The sequence below is a fragment of the Natrix helvetica genome (assembly GCF_964273705.1).
Source record: "Natrix helvetica genome assembly, chromosome: 7".
Taxonomy (NCBI): domain Eukaryota; kingdom Metazoa; phylum Chordata; class Lepidosauria; order Squamata; family Natricidae; genus Natrix; species Natrix helvetica.
In genome coordinates this window covers 53765999-53781849 of record NC_138558.1, presented here as the reverse complement: position 1 = coordinate 53781849, position 15851 = coordinate 53765999, and the positions used below count along the sequence as shown (strand labels likewise).

Below are 15851 nucleotides of genomic sequence, written 5' to 3'. Positions count from 1 at the left end.
ATCCTTCCTGAACACCCTTCTCATCTCTTTTTTGTTTCCAGCTTCATATGCTTAAGCAAATTCTTAATGTTCCCATTTGTGCTTTTTGCCATATACTTCTCAAATAACTTTTTTTTTCTTGAGTCTCTTTTCCATTAATATATGTATGCTAAAGACATTGCTGTTTCTCAGTTATGTATATTTTCTACTGGACTTTATGAAAAGGGTGCAGTGGGAAGCAACTTATAATAGTAGGCGTGAGCTTAAATGGACTCCAGAGGATAGTAGAGGACAGGAAGGCCTGGAGGAACGTTGTCCATGGGGTCGCGATGGGTCGGACATGATTTTGCAACTAACAACAACATATGCAACAATTTGCAATTTTCTGACCAGAAACCCAGGCATTTTGGAGATGCTGAAGCATGAAAACCCAGCACATTTATTTAGAAGAGTGAAGAGAAACCAAAGACAAGATTTGTACTTTCTCATGTATTCATTTTACAGTAAACCACAACTCCCAAATCTTTTAAACCAAAATAGGTTGAACAGATTATTATTTATTTATTTTACTGTGGCTTGGTGGCTCAAATGTTTGGGACACTTGGCAGGAGGTTAGCATTTGAGACCGGATAGCTGCTGTGAGGTAAGTTTGAGCTCTTATCCATCACATGAAAGTAGCCTCCAACTGAGTGTCCCCAGGACAGCAGTGATATCACTGGCTAATCCTTTCAACTTGGATACACCTCGTTGCTTCTGACACAAGTGCAAAAAAATGTATTTTACTGACTGAAGTTTGCTAATTTCATTCTTAATTTTCAGGACAAAAAGCATCTCTAAACAGGAAACTTGTATCTCAAGGGAGAAAACACAACGTTATCTCAATGAATAGGGAATTTGAAGTAGTTCACACAATCTCCCACACCCAGTTCCTTGGGACCTTTTAAGAATGGTCCTATTCCATCAGCTTCTTACCCTACTTGCTTGCTAATGCTTTCCATCATATGGAAGGCATTTCAAATTCATATATTGTTTCTACATTGGTATAAGAGGGGACAAAGGGAAATTCTGGCAGACTTTCAAAATCCTGTTATTCTACCTGACAACAACAGGTTATTCTGCCTGACAACACCACAGTTGTTTCTGTGGTGGCTGTTTTCTGACTGGTCTACCCTGAAAGGCTGATGGATACAGATAAAACATCACAATCCATTTCTGACCTTCAGCCGAGAATTTCCCAGGTCTGTCCTTCTTTTCAAAGTTTATGTTGCTAGGGAATGACTCTCAAGAGCATGTGAGTTTTCAGTGGGAAGGTGAGTGATAGTATGCATCATGAGTTTACTTGTATTACACACATGTAAAAAGTGATTAAAAATACTGCTGAGTCGCTGGGATCTGATCCTGTGGGACAGATTCACAATTGCTGTTAAAATAACTTCTAATAAAGAAAGCTCTATTTTTATTGGTTTTATTTAACCAGGAATCCATTTTTCCTGCAAGGTTAACAGTACTTGTAGTACTATCAGTGGTACTTGACCGAATACAATTCATTTTCCATTGCTAATGAATATCAGATAATGAACCTTCTATGTAAAAGAAGGCAACAACTTTTGGGGGAAGGCTTTTCTGTGCAAAAAGGAGGAGGGGACAGGGTCTCTGGCTGCTCCCTTCCCCCACCATCCCTGTAACAGAGCTTCTGACCTTAAGTGTTTGCACCGGGAAGCAGGGCTTCCCAATTTGGAGGAGGGGGGAAGAGTGCATTTTTGCAATTATGAAGACTTGCGATCTTTCCTGCCTTTGCATCATGCAAGACAACAACTATGAAGGTCAATTGAAATCTTTTGAGTCTTTCTCTACCCAATAAGTTGGAATTAATGATAAAAATATCCATATAAAATTGATAACAGTTTTGATCTGTCATAATTAAAAATAGAAAAGGATAAAAAAATTATCTGAAATGCAGGGGCATCCATAGAATAGATCAAAAATATCAAAATGGCAGCCACAACAATGTGATTGAAGCTTTGCAGACAAAAATCAGGCAAACTTCTGACTGTGCAATCATGGCCACCATTTTGATTTTGGTTGCATCCTACAGACCTCCCTATCAATATGATTGACTCCATGCTGTAACTTCTATTTCATGAGCCCAATCCAAAACAAAGCACCATTAAATTGCTGAGCTGAGAGCACCAGAGATTTCAGCTTGTGTTTTAACTTGCATAAACATCAATAAGATTCAGAAATGTTTGGGATGACAATCTTTGAGTATAGACTAGACATACATGCAAAAACCTAGCAATTCAAATACTGAGACTCTAGTTTGGAAACATTTTGTAATTTATATATAAAAATTCCATAAGAAACAAACTAGAATATTTGACAGAAATATCCACATTACAACAAAAGATCCCCAAACAACAACTACAACAAAAAATTAAAAATCAATGTTTTTTAGTTATAAAAGATGAATATGAACATTTTAAAATAATCTCATAATATTTGGCAACTTACATCTTTGCAAGAGACAAGTGCAATTAACAATAAAAAAGCTTTACACGGAACTCAAATTGAAGATTTGTCCTTGAGAGAGTAAAATGCAAGTCTACTAAAAATTTGGACAACTAGCCAGATTCTACGCCCTTCTTTAATACTAGTGGATAAAGTATGCATGTTGCCAATCTTTTCAGTCCTTTTGTTTTCCATTTTTCTATGGAGAAACAAAAGCCCTGGAAGAAGAACAATTAAGCGCTCCATAGAAAGGTGATGTGCTCTTCAGTCGAAAACTCTTCTTGTACTATGTTCCAGCTGGGACACTGGGATAAATTTTACAAGTGAGAATACATTTCCAAAGGAAAGGGGACGTCGAACTCAACACTGTAAAAATGTCACTCTTAACTCTTAGCATAGAGAAAGTTACAAACACAACAAGGGAAGTAACAAAGCTCTCCTTATGCCTATCTGCGTGACCCGAACATATGATAAGGTTCTGAGCCAAATTAGCTTCACACTTCCTTTTCCTAGTCCTACCCAGCACTAAGCATGGCAGCACAACATTTAATAATCCAGTTAAAACAATATACTATACCACCAGGTGTTGCAGTTCAACACAGTGTTCTCATTATGTTCATACACAGTAAAATACAATCTTTTTTTAAATAAATGTTCTATATACAAAAGGTGTTAAGAAGCCACTAGTGAAGAGTGGTTTGGAAGCATCAGCAAATTCCTCCTGGACACAAAGAAACTTCTCTAATTCATATCATCTTTTTCATAAACAAATAGTTTATGAAGCTGTTTAAAATATTACATGTGTATTAATGTTACATCTTGGAAATACACACATGCAGCTCACCCAAGCTTTACAGAGCACAGAATGTTCCCTCCCACCCTGAATCCCCACTGACATGGGTTCCAACTATCGCTTGGACTTTTTCATGTCAGGCTCATCAGCCCTCTGGTGATCCTTCTTATGTGACACTGGGGGGCTTGCTTCCCTTCTGCGCTTGATGGGTTGAAATTTTGATCTGAAAGTATCAAAACAAACAAAAAAGGGGTAATTATTTTTAGTAATCATGGAATCCAGTGACTTTGATCAAACTAGGCCCATCACCTGCTTTGGGAGAGACTGTCCTCAACAATACCATTGTTGGGATCCTGGCTAAATTGGGAAGCAAGAGAATTTAGTTCTAAGCTGCTATTCCACTCTACCTCTTTTTGTCCACCTGATGAGGCTTGTTTGGCTGCTCCTCATCATCAAGAACATCTTTGGAAAAGTGTCTGCTGCCATTTTTTGTCCCTGGCCATCTTGACTCCCTGCCATTTTCTCATTTGTACCACTGCAACCTATGCGATTCACAGTGGAGACTTGGATGAGGAACTCCAGGGCTTTCCACTGACAGATCCCAAACATATGGATGACTCCCTCTACTCTTCCCATCAGACCTCCTTGATTTCGGACTCCTATAAAAAACTGAATTCTTCCATGAGGGTTCTGCTTAAATACTCCAGCTTCCCTTTTTCAACTAAATAAAATGGTATGGCATATGATTATGGTTACACTTGCTTACTGACATTGTATTTATGAATTGCCTCAGTTATAAGAGACTCTGGAGACTGCATATACCTGGCATCATTTCTCTTTAGCCCAATGATTACAATTACATTTAGATTCAATCAATCAGAATAGAGCTGGAAGGGACCTTGGAGGTCTTCTAGTCAAATCCTCTGTTCAAGCAGGTGACCCTATACCAAGGCTAACCTTTTTTGGATCGTGTGCCAAAAGCGGGGGGAGCGCAGGGGGGGTCGTGCGCTGGCGTGCCATACCCATAATGCTACATGCATGACCATAGTGCCGTTTTTTGCCTTCCAGAGCCTTCAGGAGGCTTCCCTGAAGCCTCCGGAGGGCAAAAAATGTCTGAAAAAGGTGACGTGCCCTAACAAATGGCTCCACGTGCCACCTGTGGTATGCGTGCCATAGATTCGCCATCACGGCCCTATACCATTTCAGACAAGTGGCTGTCCAGTCTCTTTTTAAAAACCTCCAGTGATGAAGCACCCACAACTTCTGAGAGTAAGCTTTTCCACTGGTCAGTTCCCTGTTAGGAAGTTTCTCCTTATTTCCAGGTTGCTTCTTTCTTGATTAGTTTCTTGTGTCTTGTTTTGCCTTCTGGTGCTTTGGAAAATAAGTTGACCTCCTCTTCTTGGTGGCAATCCTGGAATATTTTTATCATGTAACCCACAGTCTTTCTTTTCTCTAGACTAGCCATATCCAATTCCTGCAACCATTCTTCATATGATTTAGTCTCCAGGCCTTTAATCATCTTAGTTACTCTTCTCTGCAATTTTTCCAGTCTCAACATTCTTTTTATAAAGTGGTGACGAAAACTGGATGCCGTATTCCAGTATTTTTGCCTTACTAAAGGCAAGTACTAATACATAGTATTAGCGGTACTAATTATAAAGTGTTACTAATAGATAGATTTTGATTCTATGCCTCTGTTTATACAAGCAAGGTTTATATTAGCTATTTTGGCTGCTGCCGCACACTGCTGGCTCATATTTAAGTGATCATCCACTAGGACTCCAAGGTCCCTCTCACAGTTACTGGTTTTGAGCCAGGTTTTGCCTGATCTGTACTTGTACTTTTGGTTTTTCCTGCCTAACTGTAAAACCTTGGTTTTCTCCACATTAAATTTCATTTTGTTGGACAGGGCCCATTGTTCAAGTCTCTCAAGACCTTTTCTGATCCTGAGCACTACAGATTCATGCACACGACAATTTGATACCTGGCTGAGCCATGAAATACTTGTCTTAAATAGCTTATTTCTTTTTTCTATGGATCCTTCTTTGTTTTTGGCTAGCATGAGGAACTATTTTCCATGGTCAATCTTCCAAAGTTGTTTAGGTGTCTGGCATTTCCTGTGGTCAATACCACCTTCATCTCAAAATGAGTTCTGAACTGCCACTTGCTTGCCAACAAGTTTCTACTCCATAAGGCTGCTCCAGAAAAATAGAGATGCTGTGATTTTGGGGTTTCGAACTATGATATTATAAAAGTAAATAAACTGTATTGAAGCAAAGTAGAAGCTCATATTTTACATGAATGAAAAAATAAACAAGATAAAAGATATGTTACCCTCAAAATTTTGGTAAATGCTTGAAGCTATCTTTTAAGCAAAGTAACAGAGAAGTCCATGCCAAATCATATCTGATATTCAATAATGGACAGCCAGATCCTTCTAGAGCATAGCAGAAATAAACTGTTAACTCTTGAAATGACTCTAGTTGAAGTAATATTTTTCTTGCTTCGTTTCTTGGTTGCCATACTTATGGGAAGGGAGGGGGACGTATGGAATGTAGAATATTTCCCTCCAATGTGCCAGACATAAGAAAGATAAGAACCAAGGCTGGATCCATCTGTCCTAGCAATGGCAGAAAGGAGTGCTGAGAGGTTCCTCATCTGCTTGGTTGGCTAATGTGATCTGTGACACAAGGAGGGTGGCCAGTATCTATTCTTTAATTGTACTGAAACCATGGGAATTATTCAGTGTTGGTTTCACATTTGACCGAGCCAATATGTTGTACCCAATAAACAGGATTTTTGAGGAAGCTAAGGCCTCAGAGTGTTGAACTGATTGGGATCTTTATTTGGACCCACGACAGGACTCATGTCCTGTAGTTATCCCACCAATACTGTGGCATCATTTTGGGTAGTAATGATCAAACAAATGGAAGGAGGAGAATCTCAAGATATTTTTCTTTCCACTTACTGGGCCAAGCGAGAATCTTTGTTCACTTTTGCAGTGGCAGATGATTGCTTCTTCTCTGCTAATTTTCGACGATTTCTAGGAAGAGCTGGGGATGGATTCTGGCTTTTCGATGCGGCTCGGGTTGTTGGCTTGTTTGGCTGCTTCCTGAAAAAAATAAGTACAAATATCAAAGAAGGGGCTTTTCTAGGACCAGGTAAGACGATCAATTATAAGCATAATTCCAAAAATGGGAGCTTGGGAGTGTCTATAATGTTCCCACACTCTTTATTTAAAAACATCTTACTTCAATGAGAGAGAGAGAGGGAGGGAGGCGGAGAGAGAGAGAGGGAGGGAGGGAGGGAGAGGCAGAGAGAGATGAGGTTGACATTTTAAAGTGAGAAAAATGTAAGGGTGTGTGTATGGATCACTTCTAGGTCTCTTAGATGCAAAACAAAATAATACGTTGGTGGTTTTGTGTAGTGATTTTACAGACCATTAAGAAATAAATGAATCTCTCTTATTTTACATTTAGATGAAGGAAACTGAGGAGATTTCTGAAGTGAAGTGTCAATTAAATTTCTAAAACACCAGATCTATCAATATAATATGATAGAAAAGCAGAACTGGAGGTTTCATTTCAAGAATGGCCATCCAGCAAGGGTGCCTCACAGTGGCTGTTGGTGAGCCTCCTTCTGTAAATACATGAAGGGATGTGGCTACAGATTGTCCTGTTTTAAGAAACACTAGCAAAAAAAAAGACATAAAGGACATATAAAAATGTCTGATCCCCTGAATAACGTCCATTGTTACATCTTGTTTTAACAGAAGCAGCTATTGCAATCATAGAGTAATAGAATAGCAGCATTGGAAGGGACCTTGGAGACCTTGTAGTCTAACCTCCTGCTCAAGCAGGAAACTATGCCATTCCAGAGAAGTGGCTATCCAGTCTCTTCTTAAAAGCCTCCAGTGATAGACTTCTGGATTGGAGTTGTGGCGAGACAGTTAAGAGGTAGTGGGGCTCCACAAATCCCAACCGATTCTTCTCCAATAGAAGGCCCTAAAGGGCCAAAGCACCCTGGAGGGGTGATGAAGAAAGGAGGGATTCCTTGTCGATTGCGGGAGAGCGGCAGCTCTCCAGCTAGATCCGAGGCGCCTGCCTGACTGACGGAGAAACGAGCTGGAGCGGTGTGTGAACATAGGATTGGAACTGGGTGAGACAATTTTCAAATTCTTTATTAGAGACTCACCCTACATAAAAGAATTTTTGAAAGACTCCAAAACCCAGGAAGCAGTGAATTAATACATGGAGACAAATTATAGATTCAAAAGAGAAATGAAATTTTAATGGAGGAATATGAAGTTTCAAAATATAGAAAGACTGAACTGGAATTTGTGGTTGCTGTGAAAAGTGATTTTAATTTGTTGGAAATATTGTTTGACTGCTGGAAGAAATTATATAAAGAATTTTTTTTCTTTTGTTGAACTTTGACAATCAGCTGTTAGAGCTTCCCCCTTGTTTTGGTAGTAAAACATAGAGTTGGAACACCATCTACTGGCCAAAGAATACATTATATTATTATATGGCTGGAAAGGACCTTGAAAAAAAGAAGTTAGGGCTGATAAAAAAGAAAGGAAAGTCAGGATTGATAAGACGAGAAACAAAATGAAAGGCAAACAACATCTAGAAGGTTGTCTTTTTGTTTTTTCTTTTCTATCTACTAGTTTTTTGACGGATTGGGAGTAACAGGTGAGTCTTTTGAAATTTCTCTAAGAAGTGTGGATTATAAATAAAAGGATTTGCACTTGAAACCAAACACCTGATTTTATGAATTAATGAGACATACGGAAATTTGGTGGGCCATTCTGTATTACAAATACTATTTTATGGAATACTTTACGAGGCAAAAGAAAAACTAAACAAGACCTACAAATTTGAATAATTCAGATGTCAGCCGTGGAGGTCATCTTTTCTTTTGGATCTTCAGGGCTGCCACACTTAATTTGTGGGAAACTGGGAGGAGGGTTTGCATAGAGCTGGTAGAAGTATTTAGCCATAACAACATTCTTTTCTCTGAGAATCAAAGATACTCAGCCTGCACCTGGAGTGGTGTGACCAGGAGGCATCTCCAGTTGGGACAGTGGATTAATTGGCCCATGTGATGGACATATGGGTGCAGGGGAAGGGACTTTGTCTTTCCTTTTGCCCGCTAAAATAAAGCAAACTGTTACAACAAGGAAGAACAAATACATCCCAAACAGAAATAAAATTAATGCTTCAAGATATCCAAGAAGGTTTGACAAGGAACCATAGGGAGATGATGCAACTGATGCACAATACAGATGTGAGATCAGGAAATCTCCAGCAAATGATAATGAAAAATGAACAAAAAATGCAGACAATAGAGGAAAATCCAGAAAGAGTAGAGCAGTGGTTCCCAACGTGGGGCCCATGCTCCACAGGAGGGAAATTTGATTTTTAATGGGGGCAATTTGAAAATGAGCTATTAACTGAATTTTTGAAAGCCTGCTGAGTGTTCTTATATATTTTTGATGAAACAGCTGTGTTTCATTTACCTATTGTTGTCTTTGTTAAACTGCATTTCCTAGGGTCTGGTCTGAAAAGGATATCCCTGACTAAATTGGAGTCTAATATAAAATCTCTCTGCAGTAGGCATCAAGCACAAGGATCTCACTAACTTAAGTAGACTAAAGCTGCAAACCTACAACATTTTCCCAGGAGTAAGTCCCATTGAAGACAATGGTACTTACTTCTGCGTAGACATGCATAGGATTGTGTTGTAAATATGATCTTGAGGTGAGCTCAAATTGTATTTTGAATTTGTTAGATACCTTTATTTTAATATGAATAGTAATTAATATGATCAAAGTATTTAAGAAAAAGCTTTCATTAAAATTATTTTATATTTGTACATTTCAGTTCTCTATTATATGTTTTGAAACATAATTTGCTGTTTTTTCATATCCCTTCGTACTATTATTTTTTAAGTATTTCTACTGCCTTTTGTTTTTTATTTTTCTCTTTCATGGATGCCATGTTCTTTGGAACCTTGTTTAAACCAAGTTAATGGCCTTTTAGGCTTCTTCCGCATGAGTAGGAGTTCACTTTTTGAATAGTAAGAATTATGTCACTGGGGGAGGGGCATCAGGATTTTAGAGATGCTTAGGTGGGGCATGGCCAAAAAAAGGTTGGGAACCACTGGAGTAGAGGAAAGAATAGAGGACATAAATCAACAAATGACATAATTAGATAAAGATACAGAAGAAATAGTAAAAATTCTTGAAATAGAGCAGGTAGACTATTTTTCAAGAGGCCAAAATGTAGAAGAGGGTAAAGAGAAAGATCCCCTAGAAAAGATGTAACAGTCATTGTTGGATATTTTAGAGAGTAGACAATGAGAGGCAGATGTGGAGACAGAGGAAATATTTAGACTAAACATGAATGGTAGAGAGAATATGGGCATTATTGTATTAATTAGGGTTTAGAAAAAAGAGGTAGAAAGTAGAAATGGGGAAAACATTAATATGTATACTGTTACAAAATATAATACATTATAACTACAATGTATATGTAAATCTTAGAAGTTGAAAGATTACTATTATGTATACCTAAACAGTATTATTATTATTAGTACTCCATAAGGTAAATTGACCCAGACAATGTACTGTTCACTAAGTACTCATATATGTTAAAAACCATAAAGTATTTTTTTTTTAAAAAGTCTCCAGTGATGGAGTACCCATAACTTCTGAAGGTAAGCCGTTCCACTGATTAATTGTTCTCACTGTTAGGAAATTACTCCTAAGCAATATGTTGACCAAAACTGGATGTAATATTCTAAGGGTAGTGTTACTAAGACTTTATAAAGCTGTATTAATACTTCTTCTGATCTTGATTCTATTTCTCTATCAATGCAATCTAAGACTGCATTGGCTGTTGCTGCACATTGCTGGCTCGTATATAAGTGATTGTCCACTAGGATCAGATACTGCAATTGAGCCAAGTTCCACTTAATCTGTACCTTTATTTTTCTTGCATTAAAACATTACTTTTCTCTACTTTGAGTTTCATTTTGTTAGATAGGGCCCTGTGTTCAAGTCTATTGGGATCTATCTGATTCTTGGGCCTATCTTCTGGGGGGTTGGCTGTTCCTGCCACTTTAGTGTTGTCTGCAAATTTGATGAGTTCCCCTTCTATTCCCTCATTGAAATAGTTTATGAAGATGTTGAAGAAGAGTATTGGGCCTAAAATAGAACATTGGGGTACTCCATTGCTTCCTTCTTTCCATGTAGATGAAGTTCCATTAAAGACTACATGTTGAGTGCGGTTTGTTAGCCAGTTACAAATCCATCTGGTAGTGATGCTGTCTATCCCACATTTTTTTATTTTACAAAAAAAGTAGGTCATAGTCTAATAGTCAAATGCCTTACTAAATCCAAGTATACTATGTCCACTGTATTTCACTGGTGGTCCACTGATTTAGTCACTTCGTCAAAGAGTGAAATAATATTTATTTGGCATAATCTGTTTTTGACAAACCCATATTGGTTTTTTGTTATAACTTTGCTTGCTTCTAGGTTTTTCCAGATCTGTTGCTTATCTTTTCCAGGATCTTTCCAGGTATGGATGCCAGATTTATTGGTCTGTAGTTTCCTGGAATTGTTTTTCCTCCCCTTTTTTGAAGATGGGAACCGTATCAGCTCCTTTCTAATCCTCAGGTAGTTCTCTGGTGCTCTGGGATCTTTGAAAGGTATGGTTCAATGGTTCCAAAATCTGCCAGCTCTTTCAAAATCTGGGACGTAAATGAATCAGGTGCCAGTAATGTGAACTTGTGTAGAGCGGACAGGTATTCTCTTAACATTTTCTTGCTTATTTTAATTGGTATTCCTAATTTATCTTTTATGATTATGTTTTTGGTAGGTTAGATTATATTATTTTTTTGTGTGAAGACAGGTGAAAAGAGTGAATTAAGCAGCTCTGCTTTCTCTCTACTGCCTGTTTCTTTCTTGCCTTGCTTCTCTCATTAGTGGACCGATTGTTTCCTTGACTTTTTTCTTGTTTTTTATATGTTGAAACTTTTTAAAAACAATTTTTGATATTAATCGCTAGTCTTACTTCATTCTGAACTTTAGCTATGTGTTCCTCTTTCCATTTTTTGTACTTAGCCTTTTTGTCTTTCCATTTATCAGAGTTCTTTTTATAACTGCACTATTTTCTTGGATTTCTTGTTTTTCTTTTTCAGTGGTATTGAATTGGACTGGGCTTTTATAATAATATTTTTCAGTTTTTCAAGCTTCTTGGAATTGTTTTCCCCTTTAAGATTTTCATCCCTGGAATCCTTCCCAAGCTTTCTCTAAGTTTGTTAAAATCAGCTCTTTTAAAGTCTAAGAAACTGGTTTGCTTATGTTCTATTATTTGTGTTGCATTATATTGAATTCCAATATGACATGGTCATTCTCTACCAAAGTTTTGGCAACTTCAACTCCCTCTATTATTTTTTCACTTTTAAATAAGAATTAGGTCTAGAATAGCAGGCCCTCTATCTTTTTGATGACAAAGTTGTCAGTTATGTTGGTCAGGAACCTTAAGGTTCTTTCATGGACAATGCACCTAGTTATGTATTTATAGGTTTTCTTGATTGCAAAAGTTCTTCTGTATTGCTTCCTATCTGATTTCCAGACTGATTGTGGAGCCAAGATTTTGGTGGAGTCAAGACTTCAGACTATTGATAATAGAGAGGAAGTGTAATATTCAGGGGTATTATTAGCAGGATCTTCAATTCTGATGAAATGCAGATTTTTAAGAAAGATGGGAGACCACAGCTGTGCTTTCAAGACACTAAAAATCATCTCATTTTTGATTATGTTTAAAATTTGCATGAAATTGCTGGTTTAAGCCACTAGATTTAGATTTTTGCTTATGTACTGGTGATGCTCAGTCCCCTGGTTAGTCACTATTGTTTACCCTGGAGTTACGGAAGTTCTGACTTGGAATCTGGATCATTTTATGATTAGATGAAAACAAAGAAATTTTACATTAATCTATATAAATTGGAGATCTATTGGCTGGATCATTGGATAACTGTGATTCGATATGCACTTGTCACACTTCATTCATTCCTTCATTTATTCACTGCCCATCTTGCAGTTCAGGTGGCTCTAAGGGGCTTATCTCAAGATAAAATAATGTATCACAAATAAAATATAAAATGGATTAAAATGCACCAAATTTGCAGATGTTAGGATGGTTCTAATTTTATTCATATGCAGAGAAGTCTATAGGAAAGGGGTAAAAAAGGCAAGATGATGACCATAACAACGACATGAAAGCCTTACTCCTTTTTTATATGTGACATATATAAAAAAGACTGATGCTTCAACTACATAGTTGTGATTGCCATTTTAACTTTAATAAGTATACCCTTATTCATATGGTAACTGCAGCCAGAAATCCTTCATTATCAGTTGGGAAATTCACTGGATTTGAGACAAATATACCAGTTACTGCAGAAAAAGACAGCCTTAAGTGTCTTTTTACTCAATTCTCATAACATCCCTCCAAGCCCTACTGGAGAGACCCGGTTAATCATTTGCCAAGTCTTGTCATAGTTGGAATTACCTTTCTGCTTCTAATCTTGACGCTGACCTAGTTGTGGCTCCTGGATGCGTCTCATCTCCATCTGTTTCATCACCACTTCCTTTCTTCTTGATTTCATCCAGGCCCTTAGCGCTTTCTTCAGAGACGGATATGAGCTTCTGACGTTTTTTAGATGACTCAGATGTGTTTGTTCCTGCAAATTTTAATGACGGTATCAAAGATCCACTCAAGCCTCAGAAAAAGATTGATTTTTTTTAAAAAAAGAGCATACCATATAGAATACTCTTAAAGAACCTTGTAAATGGAAAATGTAATTTTCCATCCCTTTATGTTTTAATTCATATTTGTTTAAATCTCTTTAAACACATTTGTGATAGTTTACTTTGTTCTTTCACAGACAAAATTCATAGAGAACTCAAGCGGAACCAAGCAGCTGTGCTGTACTAATCCTGACATAAAATTACAGAGATTTGCACATTTTTCTATAATATTTACTTTAGCTTCAGCCCAATGATTTTTTTCCCAGGGTATAAAGCTGATCTCTTTACAAGTTAATAGACAACTTAAAAAAATAAAAAGTTAAGAGAAGAAGAGGAGGTCTTTGTCTACCTGTTTCCTCTGATGAAAGACAAGCCTGTTTCGATTTTCTTCCTCTTAACCCCATAACCACCTTGCTCTTCTCTTTTTCAGTTTCCTAACAATTGGAAATAAAAACAAAACAAAACAACAATCCAGTTCCACTACAACCAAAAGGTCTTGTAATCCTGTAAAGATATTTTAGATTTGAGTTGGAAAACAGCATGAATTAAAAATTATTCAACTTACATTGCTTCTATTGTTCAAAGAGTCATTGGCTGTAAAAAGAAACAAATAATTAAGAATGTACTTTTATCAAGATATTAAAATTAGCCAAAAAATGTTACTTAGTCATTTAATTAAAAATGACTTTCCTTGCATGCTGTTCCTCCTAAACTTACAATGTACTAAATGCAAATGTAAATTGTGATAGGGATGATAGACAATAGTAAAATAGAATGACCTAATCCTCCTTGAAAATTGGAATTGTATATAATTCTATGAGGCTGGATGTTAACCGGAGGCAATGTGTGTTGACAGGGGGACAGAGGTTGACCCCGAGGTCACTCACTTGTGGAGTGCCACAGGGGTCGGTCCTCTCGCCTCTCCTGTTCAACACATATGTGAAGCCGCTGGGTGAGATCATCCGTGGTTTTGGGGTTGAGTATCACCTCTACGCTGATGATACTCAGCTGTATATTTCAACTCCAAACCACCCCAACGAGGCTGTCGAAGTGATGTCCCGGTGTTTGGAGGCCGTCGGGGTCTGGATGGGGGACAACAGACTTAAACTCAACCCCTCCAAGACTGAGTGGCTGTGGCTACCGGCACCTCGGTTCAGCCAGCTGATCCCATCGCTGGCCATAGGGGGCGAACAATTGCCCCCTGTGGAACGGGCGCGCAATTTGGGCGTCCTCCTTGATGCCCGGCTGTCAATGGATGACCATGTGGCAGCTGTGGCAAGGGGGGCGTTCCACCAGGTTCGCCTGGTGCGCCAATTGCGCCCCCTACTGGACCGGGATGCCCTACGCACGGTCACTCATGCACTGGTGACGTCCCGCCTGGATTACTGCAACGCTCTCTACATGGGGCTGCCCTTGGGACGCGCCCGGAGACTGCAGTTAGTTCAGAACGCAGCCGCACGGGCTGTGATGGGGAGTACGAGGTACTCCCACGTAACACCTCTCCTGCGCGAGCTGCACTGGCTGCCTGTGGTTTTCCGGGTGCGTTTCAAGGTGCTGATTACCACCTTTAAAGCGCTCCATGGCACGGGACCTAGTTACTTGCGGGATCGCATCCTCCCACATACATCCCTGCGGCCAATACGCTCACACAGGGAGGGACTTCTCCTGGTGCCGTCCACTAGGCAATGCCAGCGGGCGACACCGAGGAGTAGGGCCTTCTCTGTGATGGGCCCAACCCTCTGGAATGACCTCCCCCCCGACATTAGAACCACTTCTGACCTCCGCTCCTTCCGGCAAAAACTGAAGACCCACCTGTTCCGATTAGCAGGCCTGGCATAATTCAACTGTCCCTCCTGGCAAATGTATTATATCTGGTTATTTTAGGGGCTTTTTAATTTACTGTATTTGTTTTTAGGGGTTTGAATTTATTTTATATCTGCTTTGTACAGTTCTTTTAACTACATTTTAACCTCCTCCATGTCAATTGTCAACTGTACATATTTAATTTAATTTTATTGTATCCTGTTATATTTTGTATGAACTGTACACCGCCCCGAGTCCCTTGCGGGAGAGGGGGCGGTCTAGAAGCATTAAATATTATTATTTTATTATTATTAAGAGTCAGTTATCAAATGAAAATATTAAATGCTGGTGACCCTGCTTCTCTAGCCACTGCAGTTAAACGTCAGCTCCCTCGATAACAAGACTCTACAAGCTGACTTGACATATGGCTGGACATGGGTGGGAAGGCTGTCCTCTTGGAAATGTGTTCTAGGAAAGAGGGGTGGGTGGGTGGGAGTCAATTATATTTCACTAATCTTTTACTGGATCTTTTTGGTTTTATGGAAGTTCAAAGTTTTAATTATGTTATTGAATTCTGCACTCTTCTATTTACTACTCTACAACACTAGGAGTTATACATTCTGATAGTTCAGAAATCAAATCAAATCAATCAGACCAAACTGTGCGATCCCATGAGCAGTATGGAAGGAAGTTATGCCATTAAGTTCCCTAGCGATGTCCTGCTGACAGATATCAATTTATTAGGCCACTGAAACCACAGATTTTACCAAATTTGAGAAAGGGCTTGCATACATGTTAGAACTACCCTGGAACTCTGGACAAGAAAACTTCATAATTATGATAGCCAAATTGATGGAGTATCAAGTCTTTATTTAAAAGGGAAAAAAAGCCTGTTGCATTTCATGCCATCTATTTTTCATGTTAAGAACATATGTCTGAATCATT

The 15851-nt window shown here is 38.5% G+C and overlaps 1 protein-coding gene across 3 annotated transcripts in view; it reads right to left on the bottom strand.

Moving 5' to 3' along the window:
* Positions 1–412: 412 nt before the first annotated feature.
* Positions 413–15851, bottom strand: part of BOD1L1 (biorientation of chromosomes in cell division 1 like 1) — an 80144-nt gene continuing 64705 nt past the window's right edge. For all 3 annotated transcript variants that reach the window (XM_081959857.1, XM_081959858.1, XM_081959859.1), the window contains exons 21-25: positions 13669–13697; positions 13453–13537; positions 12865–13036; positions 6249–6392; positions 413–3503 (exon numbers count right to left, since the gene is read on the bottom strand). In XM_081959857.1, the coding sequence (XP_081815983.1) occupies positions 3395–3503; positions 6249–6392; positions 12865–13036; positions 13453–13537; positions 13669–13697 (539 nt within the window). In that variant the 3' untranslated portion in view covers positions 413–3394. The remainder of the gene's footprint in view (positions 3504–6248; positions 6393–12864; positions 13037–13452; positions 13538–13668; positions 13698–15851) is intronic.